General features: G+C 42.9%; 1 protein-coding gene across 1 annotated transcript in view; it reads right to left on the minus strand.

Annotated features, from left to right (window-relative positions):
* Positions 1–552: 552 nt before the first annotated feature.
* Positions 553–19,307, minus strand: part of LOC120019750 (inositol-trisphosphate 3-kinase B-like) — a 40,045-nt gene continuing 21,290 nt past the window's right edge. The window contains exons 3-8 of the mRNA XM_038963178.1: positions 11,937–12,036; positions 11,333–11,546; positions 9,916–10,120; positions 6,937–7,038; positions 5,568–5,639; positions 553–3,501 (exon numbers count right to left, since the gene is read on the minus strand). Coding sequence (XP_038819106.1) covers positions 3,280–3,501; positions 5,568–5,639; positions 6,937–7,038; positions 9,916–10,120; positions 11,333–11,546; positions 11,937–12,036 — 915 coding nt within the window. The 3' untranslated portion in view covers positions 553–3,279. The remainder of the gene's footprint in view (positions 3,502–5,567; positions 5,640–6,936; positions 7,039–9,915; positions 10,121–11,332; positions 11,547–11,936; positions 12,037–19,307) is intronic.

Genomic DNA, 19,307 nt, shown 5'->3' on the forward strand with positions numbered 1-19,307 from the left:
TACATATAGTTAAAAATGCGCCTGTTATCCATCCACTGTGTTTGCATTGTGACTAGATTTCCTGGTCCCTTCCTTTAAGCAAATTATTTCACAGCTATTCTTTCAAAATATTATTTATTTAATGTAAGACACATATTGATGTAATCATTCAACGGTGCCACCTGTCAAAATGATTTAAATGTTTTTTCTGTCCAGATCTGTCTACACTTGTAAGATATCCAGACACAATGCATGTCTGACTACCTCCGAAGGCGGGCAGGATGATCTGATCATAATCAGATCACAATGTGATTTTTGATTGTCCACACCTGTCTAAAAATGTGCGCACAATCAGAATGTGGACAAGATCCAGACAAAGGACTCAAGTTAGAATCAGGTATAAACGGGGCTAGGGAGATTTGTCCCACACATGACATGGTGTAAAGATTCATTAAGAACCGGTTGTGTGAAAAGTGCATGACAAGAAGTCCATGTGGAATACCTAAATTTACATGTGTCGTAACCGTGACAGAGAGCATGTTGTACATTGAAATAAAAGGCACAAACACGTGGTAGCATTTAAACCATTGTTCAAATTTACTACGGTAAAATTGTACAGCCAAGCATACCCACTGGGCAGACGTCAATTCAACGTCTATTCCACGTTGGTTCAACGTAATTTCATTGAAATGACGTGGAAACAAAGTTGATTCAACCAGTGTGTGCCCAGTGGGTAGTTTTGCTTGCAGTATTGACATGATGGCATGATTTACATAAGAAGATCCATGGGTGATGACAGCACAATGACCAGAGGACCTAAAGGCACAGTGTGTGTATATATCAGTTACAGCACAAGGCTAGGAGACGAAGGACACAATCATGTCAACCTGGACCGGGATGACAGATGACATTGCCATGACAATCTCCACGTCAACCAACCACTCCGTGGCCAGCATAGCCCAAAACTAGGTCTCACAGATCATAGGCACAAAGAACACCTGGTAGAGTGCACAGAACACAGACTTCTTGTTCATCTCTAAAACATACAGTATTATTTACATATTGTAAGAAGCAGTGAGTCGGGCCTATGTTACAGTGACCTACTAAATTATTATATCATGACTGACTTTCAACAAAATGACAGGATTGTAAAAAATCAAATCACATGCAGCTAGCTACATTTAGTGTTCTTGTGCAAGTGTCACAAAGAAATAAATATGGTCATGAGTACATCATTCTAAGAGACTTCACAAAAACTACAAGCACAATGACAGAGTAGGGATTTGAAAGAAGGTACTCCAGAAATATTGAAGTAAGAGAATAAAGGTAACATTTTTAAATCAAAGTCAAAAAGTGTTTCTGTAAAATACACCCATGTAATTTGTTTTATGCTGCTCAATGTAATACAATTCAGTAACAGCAGAGGGCACTCTACTCTTTATGTCTGTGCTTTCTGGTCCAATGCAGTAGACCTATAGTTTCACTCTCAATTTACCAACCGAATTGCTTTTTTAAGTGTCAAGTTGATTGTTATCCCTGCTACATCGGTAAAGTAGTTCAATGGCACTCAAAGACAAGACAAGTTTGACACCTATAGTATTGGTCAAAACTATGTGTCTATTTTGTCCTACTAGAATCATCTGCCTTAAACAATTGAAGGCCTTGAAGAAGTGAGCTCTGTTTCCTTAGGACATTATGTTTGCCATTCTAACACACCACATCACACCCCTCTCAGTTCCTCAGATAAAGGTGAGAGAGCAGTCATTACAAAACAAGGACACCCTCACTTCACTCTCATAACTGAGAATATTGTATGTGATATGGTTATTAAAGGGATATTACTATTAAACTATTAAAGTAAACTAAACAACATATAAAAAACGGTATTAACTGCCATAAAAACTACCATACAATGTCAGTCACTCTTTTTATGGTCAATGTCATGCATGTGTGATCCGATTGTCACCAAAACATGACTTAATGCTAATTTAATCCAATCAGACAATGATGAAAGTGTCTCCCTGTTTATAAACCTGGTAGACAATAGACAGAAATCCCATTAGTTTGTTTGCCACCTCAGGATGTTTGGGCAAGAGGCAGGAATGGTAGATTTGAATAGCAAATAGCCATGCAAACAGCAATCACAAGCTGCCTTGTGCACAATAACAAACTCCCCTCAAGAACAGGTTCCTTGGCAAACAGGATGGGATGGTTTCATTCAAGAGCAGTGATTATTATGGGTGTACAATGCTAGGCCATATACATTAATGACAGAGTATCACAGGTGATGCCACCTCTGACTAAGGAAACCATGACAATAAGAGAATAAAACCTGGTATTTTTAAGTGTTCTGAATGGCTGAAGAACTTGGAATATTTAGAATGCAAACTCATTCTCACTTGGTTAAGGGCCACTTCCTGTTAGAGACCAGGCAGTCGCCCACTCCCTCTGCTTCATGTACATTTACCTCTGAACTGATAGTCACTCCTCGATGGTTGATTCCAGGAATGTCAACATTAGCCTTAATAAAATAGGTTCTTCGTGCATATCGGAGGGCAATCTACTCATGCAACCTTCTCTACTTTCACTCTGAAGGCACTGAAATGAATATAGACAGGCACATCACGGCACACAGTCTCAAGTGCACTATTACAATAGCTTTTGTAACATAATGAGAAACAAACTAATAATAAACATTGGAGAATTCTGGAAAGGGGGTCACAAATACAATCATATAAAGGAAATGGAATATGGCAATCCTAACAGCTAAAAAGGGTAATATTGACCCTTGACATTTTCTGTCAATGTTAAATTGTATGTTAGTTTAAAAACACAGGAGGTGCTGAATATAACTATTTCAATTGTCTCTCTTTCACCACAAGGCCAAGCACCATAGAAGTTGTAACTCATAAGAAATGTAATCCTCTATGAAAGCAAGAAGTGCTCTACAATGTTAGCTAACACTAAAATAATTTTTAAAAGAACTCTCATTAAACAAAACCAACTAAAATCTCAAGAAGGCTTGTCACGGGACTAGCTGCAGAGAAAGAACCTAACCTAACCCATGGTCTCACCAGAACAGAAACACACTGTACAGCAGTATGTACAGAATCTACAAGTTTACACAAAACAGTGATCACATTTCACTTGTGTGGTTACAGTTTTTTTCTGGGGCCAGGGAGAGGGGGAATAAGGGAGGGACGGAGAGAGGGGTAGCTTTTTGGGGACACTGTAGTGCGAGGTGGTAGTCCTGCCAGGGGGGTAGGGTCGAGGTGGGGAGGGGTTGACAGGACGGTCCTCTCAGAGTGAGTCTGGCTCTGGGGTCACCACCATTTGGGTGAGAATGTCTATAAGGTGGTCCAGGCCATAGAGGTAGCCGTCCTCACGGTTGCCTTCCTCCCAGGTGGCTCTGTGACTCAGGACCTGTCCCTCAGGCAGAGGGGTGGTCTTCCCAAAGTCTATCATCCACACCTTGGCCTGCTCCCGCTTGTCGTGGACAAACAGCAGTGAGCTGCCAATCACCTGGGGAAGAAGAGAAGGAGAGAGGGATCCATCTTAGCCCTCAAAACACTGAGATCTCTGTCAGCACCAAATACACAAACTAGCAGCGGACCCATACCAATAGGATGAAAACATTTAGTTAAAAGAACACTTTTCCCCCTGTTTAGAATAGGCTAAGACATAATTTTTTAAATATAGTTGAAATGTGTGTATGGTAGCCATCTAAGAATAGAGAGGGAGCATTTTGTATGGTCTATATCGCCATATATAATCCTGTAAATGTTGTTATCGGCATTGAGTAAATAACTGCCCATTAAATCAACATCCTTCACTGTATTTACACTGTACACATTTTTTTACTGTTAAACTTCACCTTACGACTTGGAGGTTCAGATACTTATTTGATCTAATGATCCTATGCTTTCTGTAGTTAAATACTCATTAAGGCATTGACAGGGAAAAAACATTGTACTGTACATACCAGTGCAATCCAGATGATTAATTTTACAGGTGTGTCTTACTCATAGAGATGTACAGAGCTCATTACTTGGAAATAACCCGTTTTAGCCATTGAGGGCTTCCTCCATTTTAAAGTAGTCAACTGGGTGGGGATTTCTATGGGTTAGGAGCTATCAGCCAATGATCAGAGCCTTATCTTCTTCTTCAAATTGGTTTGCCTAGTTTAACAGCTTTAAGCTATGACGGCCATCTAGTGGTCACAACAAATGAAACACAAGATTTGATTCAAGACTCCAGCACTGCAGCTGGCAGTAAGTCAACAATATTAGCTTTACACTTTTTTCAAACATCAAAAGAGGAAGAAAATTGACTAACATAATGGCACAGATACAGCGTTGCGATCTCTATGGTCTTACTACAGTATGTCTGGACAGATGATTGATGTCAAATGTGAGTCCAAATAATCTTATTGACCAGCTATTCCTGAGTTTATATCAAATGTCACTATAAAGACCCACTGGTGTCACATACAGTAGGTATATCTGAGGGGTTAACATACACAGCCTGTATCTGACTCCAGCTAAGCAGCAGAACATAGGTTATTCCTGGGAGGTTTGTTCTAGGGCCTGTGTCTCAAGATTTCCTCTGAAACGCCACAGCACCAAGAACTTTGGGGGGGAAGGTGCCCCTTTGGGGGGGGGGGGGGGGGGGGGGGGGGGCAATTTATAGGCCTATCTGCAACAACAGCCATCATCCCACATTGTAAGCAAGCTAATGCCAGTGACGCCTAGGCCTAGATGATTGACATCGGGAAGAGTGTCTACCTATTTGGCACAGCATCTCAGTGCTAGAGGCGTCACTACAGACCCTGGTTTGATTCCAGGCTGTATCACAGCCGGCCGTGATTGGGAGTCCCATAGGGCGGTGCACAATTGGCCCAGCATCGTTAGGGTTTGGTCGAGGTAGGCCATCATTGTAAATAAGAATGTGTTCTTAACTGACTTGCCTAGTTAAATAAATATCATCTGATCAGAGTGAATGATGATGTAATAGTTAGCTATGCTATTGAAACAAACTTGTTTTTACTTAATTTCAGTTTGTTCTGCAGCTGAAATCTGCTAAGAAGCAGTGGAAATGCCCCATTCTTTGTCACTAACAGTGAGAGACACATAGGACAGATCCAACTCAAAAGTAGCCTCCTACCAGTATTCAAGTCTCCCCGCCCTATGCCAGTGGCCACTGCATGCAAGTCAGATGAGTGAGCTATTGGGGACATTATCTGAGATTCAAGAGCTTATGAAATTAGCTAGTTTGATGTGAAATTCGTTACATTTAAAATGTAATTAAAAAGTAATACATAAAATGTAAAAAATACACCGAGCTTCAAGGGCACTTTTCAGTGGAGGGCAAAAGGGCATGTACTCTGGCATTGGTTGAGCCCTATCTGTTCACGTGCCTGAGCCTGACTACGCTTCCTGTTTGGAATAACAATGTCCTGTGATTAGTTGGTGTTTGTATAGATGCCATTGTTCATGTATTTCCACTGCCCAGATTGTAGCCTCCTGTACCAGTTGAGTGGCATTCATTTCAGTAAATGTTACAACTGTAGATGAAATCGTTTTGTTTACCTCGTGGGTCTTGAAGAAGGTTGATATTCCCAGAGTGTTCCTGATTTCCTTCAGTCTGTCCAGATAACAGTTCTGAAAACAGACAGGCCAGAACAAAATAGGTATTATTCAATCTACCCAGGGAGATGTGGGAAAATCTGAGCTGAAAAGCTTTCATTAATTCAAGGCTCAAGGTGAAAGTGTGTTATTTCATGTACAAACTATGTTAGAAATACCCCAAAATTGAACTGAATTTAAATCTGTATTCATTACACAACGTTACTCATAAACAGACCATTGTGTGAATTCTGATAACTCCATAGTGCAAACCTTATTGGCCAACAGATCAGCTCAGTAGAGAGAGAGATGAAGATCACACATGAGTGACAGTTAAGTACACAACAGTGGGGACAAGGCCCACCACACAATGACAAATATAGTGGGTTTGGCTGGGCTTGCCAGCCTTGGCTTGAGCCTAGTGGTGCCAGATAAACACATGACAAACCAATGTGGAATGGAATGGAGGAAATCTGGTTTGAATGTTTAGTTTCGGGTTGGGTTAAATGCGGAAGACACATTTCAGTTGAATGCATTCCGTTGTACAACTGACTAGGTACCCCCTTTCTCTTTACTTTCCCTTTCCCTGCCCAGAACCCTGGGAGGCCCACATCACACACAGCCTCCCCTGGCTATGACCTCACTTCCTGGGCCATTAGAGAGGGGGAAGTCCATGGGAGCTCCCTCCAGAGGCCTTTAGACCATGGCGAAGTGAGAGGGAGGTCTGTCACAGCGGTAGGGGGCTCTGGCTCACAGACACAGCCAGCAGCATACCACCCTGCATACCACTACTGGCTTGCTTCTGAAGCTAAGCAGGGTTGGTCCTGGTCAGTCCCTGGATGGGAGACCAGATGCTGCTGGAAGTGGTGTTGGAGGGCCAGTAGGAGGCACTCTTTCCTCTGGTCTAAAAAATATCCCAATGCCCCAGGGCAGTGATTGGGGACACTGCCCTGTGTAGGGTGCCGTCTTTCGGATGGGACGTTAAACGGGTGTCCTGACTCTCTGAGGTCATTAAAGATCCCATGGCACTTATCGTAAGAGTAGGGGTGTTAACCCCGGTGTCCTGGCTAAATTCCCAATCTGGCCCTCAAACCATCATGGTCACCTAATAATCCCCAGTTTACAATTGGCTCATTCATCCCCCTCCTCTCCCCTGTAACTATTCCCCAGGTCGTTGCTGCAAATGAGAACGTGTTCTCAGTCAACTTACCTGGTAAAATAACGGTAAATAAAATAAAATAAAATAAACACATAGATGGAGGCACACACGCACACACACTCACTCACACACGCACACACTGAGAGACTCACACACACATGCACACACACTCACCAGGATGTTCTGGTTTCCTTTGACAAAGTCAGTGAATGCCTCTGTCACTTGCTCCCTGCTCCTGGTCTTTTTAAAGTCTCTGTTTACCGTCCCGTCTTCCTTCTGCAAAGAGGAAGGGAAAGAAAGAGCTGAGGATACATTACATTATGTCTGAGGGGAGGCAAAATAACTTCAAAAGTCAGACCCATACCGTGGAACTTACTATACCATTCTACATACTGTAGGTATTTCTCTACGCAGGAAAACCCTGCTGAAAGAGGTGAACAAAACAGGAAAGTGGCCCAATGTTTTGCATCATATTGCTTAGACAGCAGGACATGTCTGCACATACTTAATGTGCACATATTCAAACACTACCACAACGCTGTGCTTTACTGTCTCAGTAGATACACTACATGACCAAAAGCATGTGGACACCTGCTTGTCAAACATCTCATTCCAAAATCATGGGCACTAATATGAAGTTTGTCCCCCTTTACTGCTATGACAGCCTCCACTCTTCTGGGAAGGCTTTCCACTAGATGTTGGAACATTGCTGTAGGGACTTTCATTCAGCCACAAGAGCATTAGTGAGGTCGGCACTGATGTTGGGCGATTAGGCCTGGCTCGCAGTCGGCGTTCCAATTCATCTCAAAGGTGTTCGATGGCGTTGAGGTCTGGGCTCTATGCAGGGCAGTCAAGTTCTTCCACACCGATCTCGACAAACCATTTCTGTATGGACCTCGCGTTGTGCATGGGGGCATTGTCATGCTGAAACAGGAAAGAGCCTTCCCCAAACTGTTGCCACAAAGTTGGAAGCACAGAATCGTCTAGAATGTCATTGTATGCTGTAGCGTTAAGATTTCCTTTCACTGGAACTATGGGGCCTAGCCCGAACCATGAAAAACAGCCCCAGACCATTATTCCTCCTCCACCAAACTTTACAGTTAGCACTATGCATTCGGGCAGGTAGTGTTCTCCTGGCATCTACCAAACCCAGATTTGTCCGTTGGACTGCCAGATGGTGAAGCGTGATTCATCACTCCAGAAAAACGCGTTTCCACTGCTTCAGAGTCCCATGGCGGCGAGCTTTACACCACTCCAGCTGACGCTTGGCATTGCGCAAGGTCATCTTAGTGTGCGGCTGCTCCACTATGGAAACCCATTTCATTAAGCTCCCGACGAACAGTTATTGTGCTGACGTTACTTCCACAGCCAGTTTGGAACTTGGTAGTGAGTGTTGCAACAGAGGACAGAAGATTTTTACGTGCTACACGCTTCAACACTCGGCGGTCTCATTCTGTGAGCTTGTGTGGCCTACCACTTTGTGGCTGAGACTTTGTTGCTCCTAGACGTTTCCACTTCACAATAACAGCACTTACAGTTGACCGGGGCAGCTCTAACAGGGCAGAAATTTGACACACTGACTTGTTGGAAAGGTCCTATGACGGTGCCACGTTGAAAGTCACTGAGCTCTTCAGTACGGGCCATTCTACTGCCAATGTTTGTCAATGGAGATTGCATGGCTGTGTGCTCTATTTTATACACGTGTCAGCAACAGGTGTGGCTGAAATAGCCGAATCCACTAATTTGAGGGGGTGTCCACATACTTTTGTATATATATATACATATATATAAATAATGTAGGTGGTTGTCTCAACTAGCATAAGATAAATATCTTAAGATGAATGCACTAACTGTAACTGTGGATAAGAGCGTCTGTCAAACGTAAATATGCAAGCAGACAATAATATGGGCATTGAGCTGGGACCCAACAGACACAATAGCAGCTGTGTGCACTCAAAAAACTCAGAGAGCCTTTTGATTCCACACACAGTCTCCGAGGGCAACCCCTGATGTCATGACAACAGAGAGAGCCAGAGGAGCCCCGCGGGCCGCGGCCATCTATGGACATGGTTGGAGTGGAGAACTCCGGACAGCCCTGCCGCTGCCGCTGCTCTCTACGCTGCCGGTCCAGTCTGAACTATTCATCCAGCACATCTGTCTGTAGCCCTCCAGAGTCAAACCACAGGCCCTCATTAGAGGAGACAGATTCTGGAAGACAGTGTTACGGCCCAAACATGGCCAGGATGTCTCCCTCTTGGCTTTAGGAGGAATTAGACTCCCCTCGTGTAATCTAATTGCCTAGGAAGGATATGCTGCAGATATGCTCTTTTTTGTTGTTGTTGCTCCCAGCTTTTTACAAATAAGATTATTAGTATGCTTAGCTTTACTGAGGCAGAATCACACAATCAGACCATCTGTCTGTCTGTCTGCTGCACTGAATCTATTAATGGCAGCTTGGAGGAGACTGATGTGGGAGTGAATGGGATGCTTCAGCAACTGATGTTACTGTCAATAGAAGTGTCACAAGCAGGCCCTATGTGTGACAAACACACTCAACACAGCCTATACACACTGAGACTAAAGAGAAGGGATCCCCTCCTGTTGGCCCTGGCAACCCTCAGTATGAGGAATGCTATTAAGGGGCGACTGCAGGCTATGTCTGTACGCAAACCAAGCAGGACCATCATGGTCAGCCCTTACAAGCAGAATTACACTCTTGATTTCCCATTATAACTTTTTTCCTTATGGATAGATTTTGAAATCTTTGGGTTTTTTTCACCGTTTATAATTTTGACTAGTAGCTACCGAATGTACAGACTGGCATATGTAGGATTTTGTCATCTTCCCAATAGTGTTTAATTTTCTCAACAATTAACTATTAAGTGAGTTTTAGAGAGTATGATGGCAGGTAGCCTAGTGGTTAAGAGCATGGGGCAGGTAACTGAAAGGTCGCTGGTTTGAATACCCGAGTGACAAGGTGAAAATCTGTCGATATGCCCTTGACCAAGGCACTTAACCCTAATTGCTCCTATAAGTTGCTTTGGATAAGAGCGTCTGCTAAATGACTGAAATGTAAATGTTACAATGCATCACTCTACTGTAAATCATGATGCATAGTAGTGTCCATTCACACAGCAGTTCAGCTGTCCTCACCTTGATGCCCTCGATGCGGAAGCCTAGTGTAGCGGTGGAGCTGATGGTCTCTCTCCACTGCATGTAGCGGGGCTTGGTGACCGCCTGCTGCTCCTGCTCCTCTGGTGTGGGCGCCAGGGGGTCAACCTCCACCATCTTCTGGTACATGTCCTTCCTTAGACTGGGCTTTTTACGGGCCTTGGTCAGCTCCTCCTCCAGGTATGTCCTTTGGTGGACAGAGAAGCAAAAGAGATTACTCACTCATTCCTATCTGTTTGGTACTGACTTGTTGAATGGGATTTTATGGTTTTATGGTGTTACCAGTCCAGCAACAGAATAAATGTCCTTTTATGGGACAATATAAAGGATATTTGTACTCTACATCTTAGAATACAAACATTGTCAAATACTATACCGGTAATTCTTGTTTGACAAAGTTGTTATAGTATTGTCATGGCTATAGTGAGTGATCATATCCCAGGAGCCACCATGTGAATGAAGAAGAGCAACTGTTTTATTTCACATAATATACTTTAGAAGACAGGAGGGGTTCCCTTTTCCTCAGTTCCTCAGGGCCTCTGTTTTCTCAACCTTTCCTTTGCAGATTAAAATTCTGATTCGTGTTGCAGCAGCCAGCTACCTCAATAACAGGCCAGGCTTTAGCCTGTTAGAGCTGCACCACATTGTTGTGTTTGGACAGGCCGGTTTATCATTTGCTAATATCCTGGCCATCTGGTTATCTCTAACTCTGTCCATCTCTGCAGTGCAGTGCCCTTCCAGAAAATGTTCAAATGAGCAAACAAAGCTGTGCTAGAGTGGAAAAGAGAGGAGAGGGAGAAAGCAACACGGCTATTCATTTCAACAATATAGGATACTGTATCAAAACAGGCCTGACCTGTTAGCATACAGTTTAAAGTGGCTCGGAAGACACTCCAATACTTCACTGGTCACTAATGACATTACAAAGTGGCTAAGGAGAGAACAATTATAACCCATATATGGTATACATCTGATGTAAACTGAACAAGGGAGAGTTTGACAACTGTAACACATATGTGGAGTTCAGCAGCCAAATAATTAATCCAAAGGAATGGAATTGGATTCACAACACTTTCCCCACAGGCTGATTTAAGTCATGGTGTGAAAGCGGGGCCAGCTGGCTGTCTGCTAGCTACAGGACGATCTCTTCACTGTAGGGGAGGGTGCCTGACTAAATATTGGACCTTACCCTAACCTGTCAAACCGGAACAAAGAGATCTGAGAGTTAACCATGCCGTTTAGGTTGCTAGTAAAACAGTCTGATTTTGATTTAACCCCCTAAAACTTTAGTTTAGGATATCCACAGGCTAAACTGAGATTCGATCTGTGCCTAATTGCAACTTCAACGCAGAGATGCACCTGCCTATGAAAGTGTGTCGTTCCAGTGTCTGACACTCACCTGACGCCCATCTTGCAGTCCATGACGCAGGGCAGGTCGAACTCAGAGAGCAGGTCGTCCATCTGGTTGTACTTCTCCCCGTCCTTCTCCACGTCTCCGTGGTAGGCCGGTACATAGGGCCGCAGCACGTCATTCATCAGCCAGTCCAGGCAGCGCTGCTCACAGTCACAGTGCTTCTTCAGGATCCGCCCGTTAGCCCCCGCCTTGAAACTGCCTGAGAGGAACCATCACATGCAATAAAAACATTTAGACAAACTACAGTAGAGGTTGTAGGCCTGGTTTACATTGTTTGGTCCTGTTGCTAAAGAAAAGGTCTTATCTGATTCTGAGTGAAATATTCAATTACAGGTAGCCTAGTTAAAGTAAATACTAATATTATGAAACTCTTAGCTATGCCATAATTGTAGTACTGAGCCTTTGAAAATATGATGTACAAGTATATCCTGATGCTTAGCATTAGACTATATTTGAATTCCAAACACAATGGTCACTGTAGCGTATCCAATCCAGCCGGGAGAAGGAGAGCGGAACATAGAACACACATTCCTTCCATAGCCTTATCCCAGAATCCCCACATTCCGGAAGCAGCGTTGTCAAGGCTTACCTGCATGACCCGCCAGCTGGATCCAAGGGTACTTCTTCTTGAAGGACATGACGAATGGAGACCAGTGGACCATGTTCTTGATCTTCTTCCATGACTTGTGCTGTATGGATGGCAAACAGAGGATGCCTTGAGTAAACCTACACTGTGTTGTGTTCCTTGCACAGTACTCAGTCTGTTTTCATAGCAAACACTGTAGTATTACAAGAGAAAAAAACAGAACAGTGCTCTGTTGTGCATGGATGTCAGTGTTAATTTATTATCCATTCAGAATCCAACCCACCACACTTTAACATTTGACTCCTTTTCCTGTCAATCACTAATGTAGTTGAATGTATTATTTTTGCAGTTCATGGTTAAAACAGAGATTTTTCTCTCAAGAGATGGTCACAGTCAGGCGCACATCTTAACTAATATTAGCATACACCACAGAATTATTACAGACCACAGGAATAATAGAAACCAAGGGCGAAATTGTGGTGTTGATATTGGGAGGGGAGAAGGGCAAACAGTAGAAGGGGTGTCCGGGGATTCCCCAGAATTTGTTTTGACATTTTAAAACACATTTCCTGCAATTCTACACAGTTTGACATGACTTATGATGCCTCTCTTGAGGGGTATATGGAGGGGTATTTTAAAAACACAGTATAAGTGGAAGGATAAGTCGTCAACATCATTAATGAAGTTATTTCAAGGCAAATATTAAGACACAAAATACTGAGTTGTATTATAATGATGCACTCATGCATATTTATTTAAATCAAGACACAAAAGATGAATACTGAGTTTTATTATAATGATGCACATGAATATTTACATTAAAAAGTTCCTGCAATTCTAGAGTTTGACATTAATAATATTTCTTTAATATTGAATATCTCTTTAATAAGTTAAATATCTAAAAAACCACCTTTTAACTATTGTCTTAAATGACAGCTGTTTGTTAGACTGAATATCACGACTCTAAATATACTGGAAGGTATATTTTATCTCAGACCCCCACCTGTAAACTATGAAAACCACAAAACTTGATTGTCAATGTACAGTTGAAGTCGTAGGTTTACGTACACCTTAGTCAAATACATTTAAACTCTGTTTTTCACAATTCCTGACATTTAATCCTAGTAAAAATTCCCTGTCTTAGGTCAGTTAGATCACTTTATTCTAAGAATGTGAAATAGAGAGAGAATGATTAATTTCAGCATTTATTTATTTCATCACATTCCCAGTGGGTCAGAAGTTTACATACACTCAATTAGTATTTGGTAGCATTGCCTTTAAATTGTTTAACTTGGGTCAAACGTTTTGGGTAGCCTTCCACAACCATCCCACAATAAGTTGGGTGAATTTTGGCCCTTTCCTCCTGACAGAGCTGGTGTAACTGAGTCAGGTTTGTAGGCCTCCTTGCTCGCACACGCGAGCCTCCTTGCTCGCACAGGGCTTTGTGATGGCCACTCCAATACCATGACTTTGTTGTCCTTAACCTATTTTGACACAACTTTGGAAGTATGCTTGGGGTCATTATCCATTTGGAAGACCCATTTGCGACCAAGCTTTAACTTCCTGACTGATGTCTTGAGATGTTGCTTCAATATATCCACATAACTTTCCTCCCTCATGATGCCATCTATTTTGTGAAGTGCACCAGTCCCTCCTGCAGCAAATCACCCCCACAACATGAGGCTGCCACCCCCGTGCTTCACGGTTGGGATGGTGTTCTTCGGCTTGCAAGCCTCCCCCTTTTTCCTCTTTGTCCCCATGTGCAGTTGCAAACCATAGTCTGGCTTTTTTATGGCGGTTTTGGAGAAGTGGCTTCTTCCTTGCTGAGTGGCCTTTCAGGTTATGTCGACATGGGACTCGTTTTACTGTAGATACTGTTGTACCTGTTTCCTCCAGCATCTTCACAAGGTCCTTTGCTGTTGTTCTGGGATTGATTTGCACTTTTCGCACCAAAGTATGTTCATCTCTAGGAGACAGAACGCGTCTCCTTCCTGAGCGGTATGACGGCTGTGTGGTCCCTTGGTGTTTATACTTGCGTACTATTGTTTGTACAGATTAACGTGGTACCTTCAGGCGTTTGGAAATTGCTCCCAAGGACGAACCAGACTTGTGGAGGTCTACAAAAAAAATTCTGGGGTCTTGGCTGATTTCTTTTGATTTTCCCATGATGTCAAGCAAAGAGGCACTGAGTTTCAAGGTAGGCCTTGAAATACATCCACAGGTACACCTCCAATTGACTCAAATAATGTCAATTAGCCTATCAGAAGCTTCTAAAGCCATGACATAATTTTCAGAAATGTTCCAAGCTGTTTAAAGGCACAGTCAACTTAGTGTATGTAAACTTCTGACCCACTGGAATTGTGATACAGTGAATTATTGTAACGGCTGTCGTCAGTGGAAGAAGGTGAGGACCAAGGTGCAGCGTGGTAAGTGTTCATGATATTTAATAATAAACAAAACTGAACACTGAATAACAAAACAACAAAGAAACAACCAAAACAGTTCTGTCTGGTGCAGACACACAAAGACTGAAAATAACCACCCACAAAACCCAACAGAAAACAGGCTACCTAAATATGGTTCCCAATCAGGGACAACGATTGACAGCTGCCTCTGATTGAGAACCATATCAGGCCAAACACAGAAATAGAAAATCATAGAAAAACTAACATAGACAACCCACCCAACTCACGCCCTGACCATACTAAAACAAAAGACAAAACAAAGGAACTAAGGTCAGAACGTGACAATTATAAGTGAAATAATCGGTCTGTAAACAATTGTTGGAAAAATGACTTGTGTCATGCACAAAGTAGATGTCCTAACTGACTTGCCAAAACTATAGTTTGTTAACAAGAAATTTGTGGAGTGGTTGAAAAACGAGTTTTAATGACTACAACCTAAGTGTATGTAAACTTCTGACTTCAACTATATGATCAACTTAGTATATGATATCCTATGTACATTTTATGGTCATTATGGCATTGGGACACCTCAGGGTTCAGTGTGGTCTGAGCTGAACTGAGGACTGAATAAATGCCTGTTAGAGAGAGAGAGAGAGAGAGAGTCAGGGAGTCTCCATTGAAACTGTAAATTAGTCCAGGAGTAATATTTCACTTACTGCTACTGAAGCTTGAGGGTATATGTAACTGGTTCCAGGCTGTGCTCTAAAGGTGACTGACATACACATCTGACTGCATGGCAAGTGCTGCCTTGGGTGAGGCTTAGCAGCACACTGAAATCAGGGACGATTCTAGGATAATTTGAAGGCAGATGGAGGGACATTGGGTAGTGAAAAGTGTCTGCATACAAAACAATTGGTGAGTCCTGGCTTTCTGAATATTCCAGCCATGAATAGTCTTTGTACCATGTGGCATTAAAAGCCATCTTCCTGTTACCTTGTCCTTGCTGTGTTCTGGGGAACACCTACCACCACGGGGCCCCCCACCCGAAAACCAACAACAACAAAAACATTTTGGGGGGAAAATAGATTTTTGGGGGGGAAACCGCTAACTTCCCACATTCCAACACATTTTGCCATGGGCAGAGAGAAAAAATTGCAGATTTGTAATGCTATTTTATACATTTTGTCATGAGACTGTGAGAACATTTTGCAGTTTTAAAGCTAACTTCCTGCAATTCAACACGTTGTGCTGTTTTATAGCTCATCTGCTATTCTTCACATTTTGCCATGAAGATGAGAGAAAATGTTGCAGTATGCTATCTGGTGTTGGTAAAAGACAACCTTGTGTGTCGCATGCTTTGTTCACAAAGGAATCTAAGGTCATAACATGTTTAAAAATGTACAGAGAAGAGGTTTAAGGAGTCTGCTGCTGCTGTTGCCAAATCATTAGGATGGTCTCAATCTAACTAAGTGCAAAGGGTCGGCGCCAAGGCATTATGAGCCCCACGTATAACAGTTAACGGCAGAGTGTGTTTTTCAGGATGAGTTCCAGCCTAGTTGCTGTGCTCTGCCGATGGGTAACATTATGTTATTCCCCCCTCACTGGACGTCCCTGAGAGAGCTCTCTTTAATTTTCAGTTTTGGCATGGCCAGTGCATTCTTCACTCCGCTAGCTGATCTCCACCTCGGATGGATGTGGGGTTTCCCTTAGCCACCAACCGACAACAGCACTCTGGTCTCTCTCGGCCCAAGGCCAGGGAAGCCTTTACCCCCCAAGCACCAGAGCCAGCAGAGTGCTCTCCAAGACACACTGTGAGCTAACACACACACACCATTCAGGGTGCTCTCCCACACTGAGACAGGGTGCACTTTGAACTCAGGGACTCAAACACATACAAAAGCAAGGACGAACGCACAAACAACAGCCGTTCTGGCAAACACAGTGAGATGTTTAAGAGCAGCTCTTAAGAGTTAAGACCATTAAAACGCACTTCAGCACTTGAATAATTGCTGGGAAATCTTACTCCACATAATTAAGAGATATTTGGTTTATTTTCTCTCAGATGACTGGCTATACTTGCCATGTTTATATTCTCTCGTCTGACTTTGAAAAAACAATGACAAAGCAACTTCCCATCCATGGAACAATCTATATCTAGATGTGATGACAAGGTATATGACTATCTTTGAACAGTGCACGTGCACCCAGATGGAAATATCTGTTTTCATTAAGTAGATTAAGTTACATTAAGAAGTTTGTAAAAGGCACTGGAGTTTTTTTTTCACACTTGAGCAGTGCTCCAATGGTGGGGAGATCCACTCATACTGCTCTTCACAGTAGATGTAAGAGAATATCTGGGAGGCTAGGGGTTGGTTCACACACAAATGCTGCACTCACTCACTCACTCACACACTCACACACTCACACACTCACACACTCACACACTCACACACACACACACACACACACACACACACACACACACACACACACACACACACAATGTTTCACGTGGTGGAAACTGACTGAACCAGGGGTCAGCTGCGTAGCAGTGGCGCTCAGGAAGAGGCAGGGCCAGACCATCAGATAACAGCAGCACCAGGGACAGGCCTGAGTGTGAGCTTTCCCCTTAGGCCTGTTTACGTGTTTCTCAACTACCCACGATCATAAAAGCAACACAATCACACCCTCACATGACAAACATTAGAGATACAGCCCAATCACACGCCAACAGCCTACAAGAATACATACATCAACGACACAATTAGATGACCACATGCTTTAATGCTTTCCTGACGTTACTCTGTCTAAAAAAAAGTAAGCAGTGCAAGTATTATTATGTAGTAATAACATCACACCCATTTCCACAGAGGACACACACCAGATATACAGTACACTCATAAATGCAGTAAAATCTAAATCACGTTTTATTTGTCACATGCTTCGTAAACAACAGGTGTAGACTAACAGTGAAATGCTTACTTACGGGCCCTTCCCAACAATGCAGAGAGAAAAATAATAGAAAAATAATAACACAAGGAATAAATACACAATGACTTGGCTATATGCACGGGGCACCAGTACTGAGTCGATGTGCAGGGGTATGAGGTAATTGAGGTAGATTTGTACATATAGGTAAGTGACTAGGAAACAGAATAGATAATAAGCAGTAGCAGCGTATGTGATGAATCAAAAATAATTTGTGCAAAAAAGGGTCAATGCAGATAGTCTATGACTTCGGTGGCTGGATTCTTTGACAATTTTAAGGGACTTCCTCTGACACCGCCTGGTATAGAGGTCCTGGATGGCAGGGAGCTCGGCCCCTGTGATGTACTGGGCCATACGCACTACCCTCTGTAGCGCCTTCCAGTCGAATGCCAAGCAGTTGCCATACCAAGCGGTGATGCAGCCAGTAAAGATGCTCTCAATGGTGCAGCTGTAGAAACCATTTTTATAATAATAATTATAATTATAGACATTATAATAATGTCTCATCACTGCAACTCCCCAACGGGCTCTGGAGAGGCGAGGGTCGAGTTATGCGTCCTTCCAAACATGACCCGCCAAACCGCGCTCCTTAACTTCTCTAGGATAGGGGGCAGCATTTTCACGTTTGGATGAAAAGCATACCCAAATTCAACTGCCAGCTACTCATCCCCAGAAGATAAGATATGCATATTATTAGTGGATTTGGATAGAAACCTTCTGAAGTTTCTAAAACTGTTTGAATCATGTCTGTGAGTATAACAGAACTTATTTAGCAGGCGAAACCCCGAGGACAAACCATTCAGATTTTTTTTTTAAGGTCACTCTCTTTTCAATGGGTTTTCAGTAGGAATACAGATTTCTAATTGACCTTCTTGCAGTTCCTACCGCTTCCACTGGATGTCAACAGTCTTTAGAAATTGGTTGAGGTTTTTTCCTTTGTGTAATGAATAAGTACGGCCATCTTGAACGAGGGTCACTTGAGGTGTACTGTTAGTTAGAGGCGCATGACCAGAAAGCTAGCTACAGTTTGTTTTAATCCTGTATTGAACACAGATCATCCCGTCTTCAATTTTATCGATTATTTACGTAAAAAAATACTTAAAGTTGTATTACAAAAGTAGTTTTAAATGTTTTGGCAAAGTTTACAGGTAACTTTTGAGATATTTTGTAGTCACGTTTCACAAGTTGGAACCGGTGTTTTTCTGGATCAAACGCGCCAAATAAATGGACATTTTGGATATATATCGACGGAATTAATCGAACAAAAGGACAATAAAATGCAAATTAATTACTTAAAAATCATACAATGTGATTTTCTGGATTTTTGTTTTAGATTCCGTCTCTCACAGTTGAAGTGTACCTATGATAAAAAATTATAGACCTCTACATGCTTTGTAAGTAGGAAAACCTGCAAAATCGGTAGTGTATCAAATACTTGTTCTTCCCACTGTATATGGGGTCAGCCCTAGTGTGGACCATTCCTTTGTGAGGTGGACACAGAGGAACATGAAGCTCTCGATCCGCCCCCATGTTGAGGGTCAGAGTGGCGGATGTGTTGTTGCCTACCCTCACCACCTGGGGGTTGCCCGTCAGAAAGTCCAGCATCCAGTTGCAGAGGGGGGTGTTCAGTCCCAGGGTCCTGAGTTTAGTGACGAGCTTGGAGGACACTATGGTGTTGAACGCTAAGCTGTAGTCAATGAACAGCATTATCACATAGGTGTTCCTCTTGTCCAGGAGGGAGAGGGCAGGGTGGAGTGCAATAGAGATTGCGTCATGTGGGGCGGTATGCAAATTGGAGTGGGTCCAGGGTGTCTGGGATGATGGTGTTGATGTGAGCCATGACCAGCCTTTCAAAGCATTTCATGGCTACAGATGTGAGCGATAGTCTTTTAGACAGGTTACCTTGGCATTCTTGGGCACAGGAACTATGGTGGTCTGCTTGAAACATGTAGATATTACAGACCAAGTCAGGGAGAGGTTT

Source organism: Salvelinus namaycush, chromosome 24 (assembly GCF_016432855.1).
Source record: "Salvelinus namaycush isolate Seneca chromosome 24, SaNama_1.0, whole genome shotgun sequence".
In the NCBI taxonomy this organism is placed as follows: domain Eukaryota; kingdom Metazoa; phylum Chordata; class Actinopteri; order Salmoniformes; family Salmonidae; genus Salvelinus; species Salvelinus namaycush.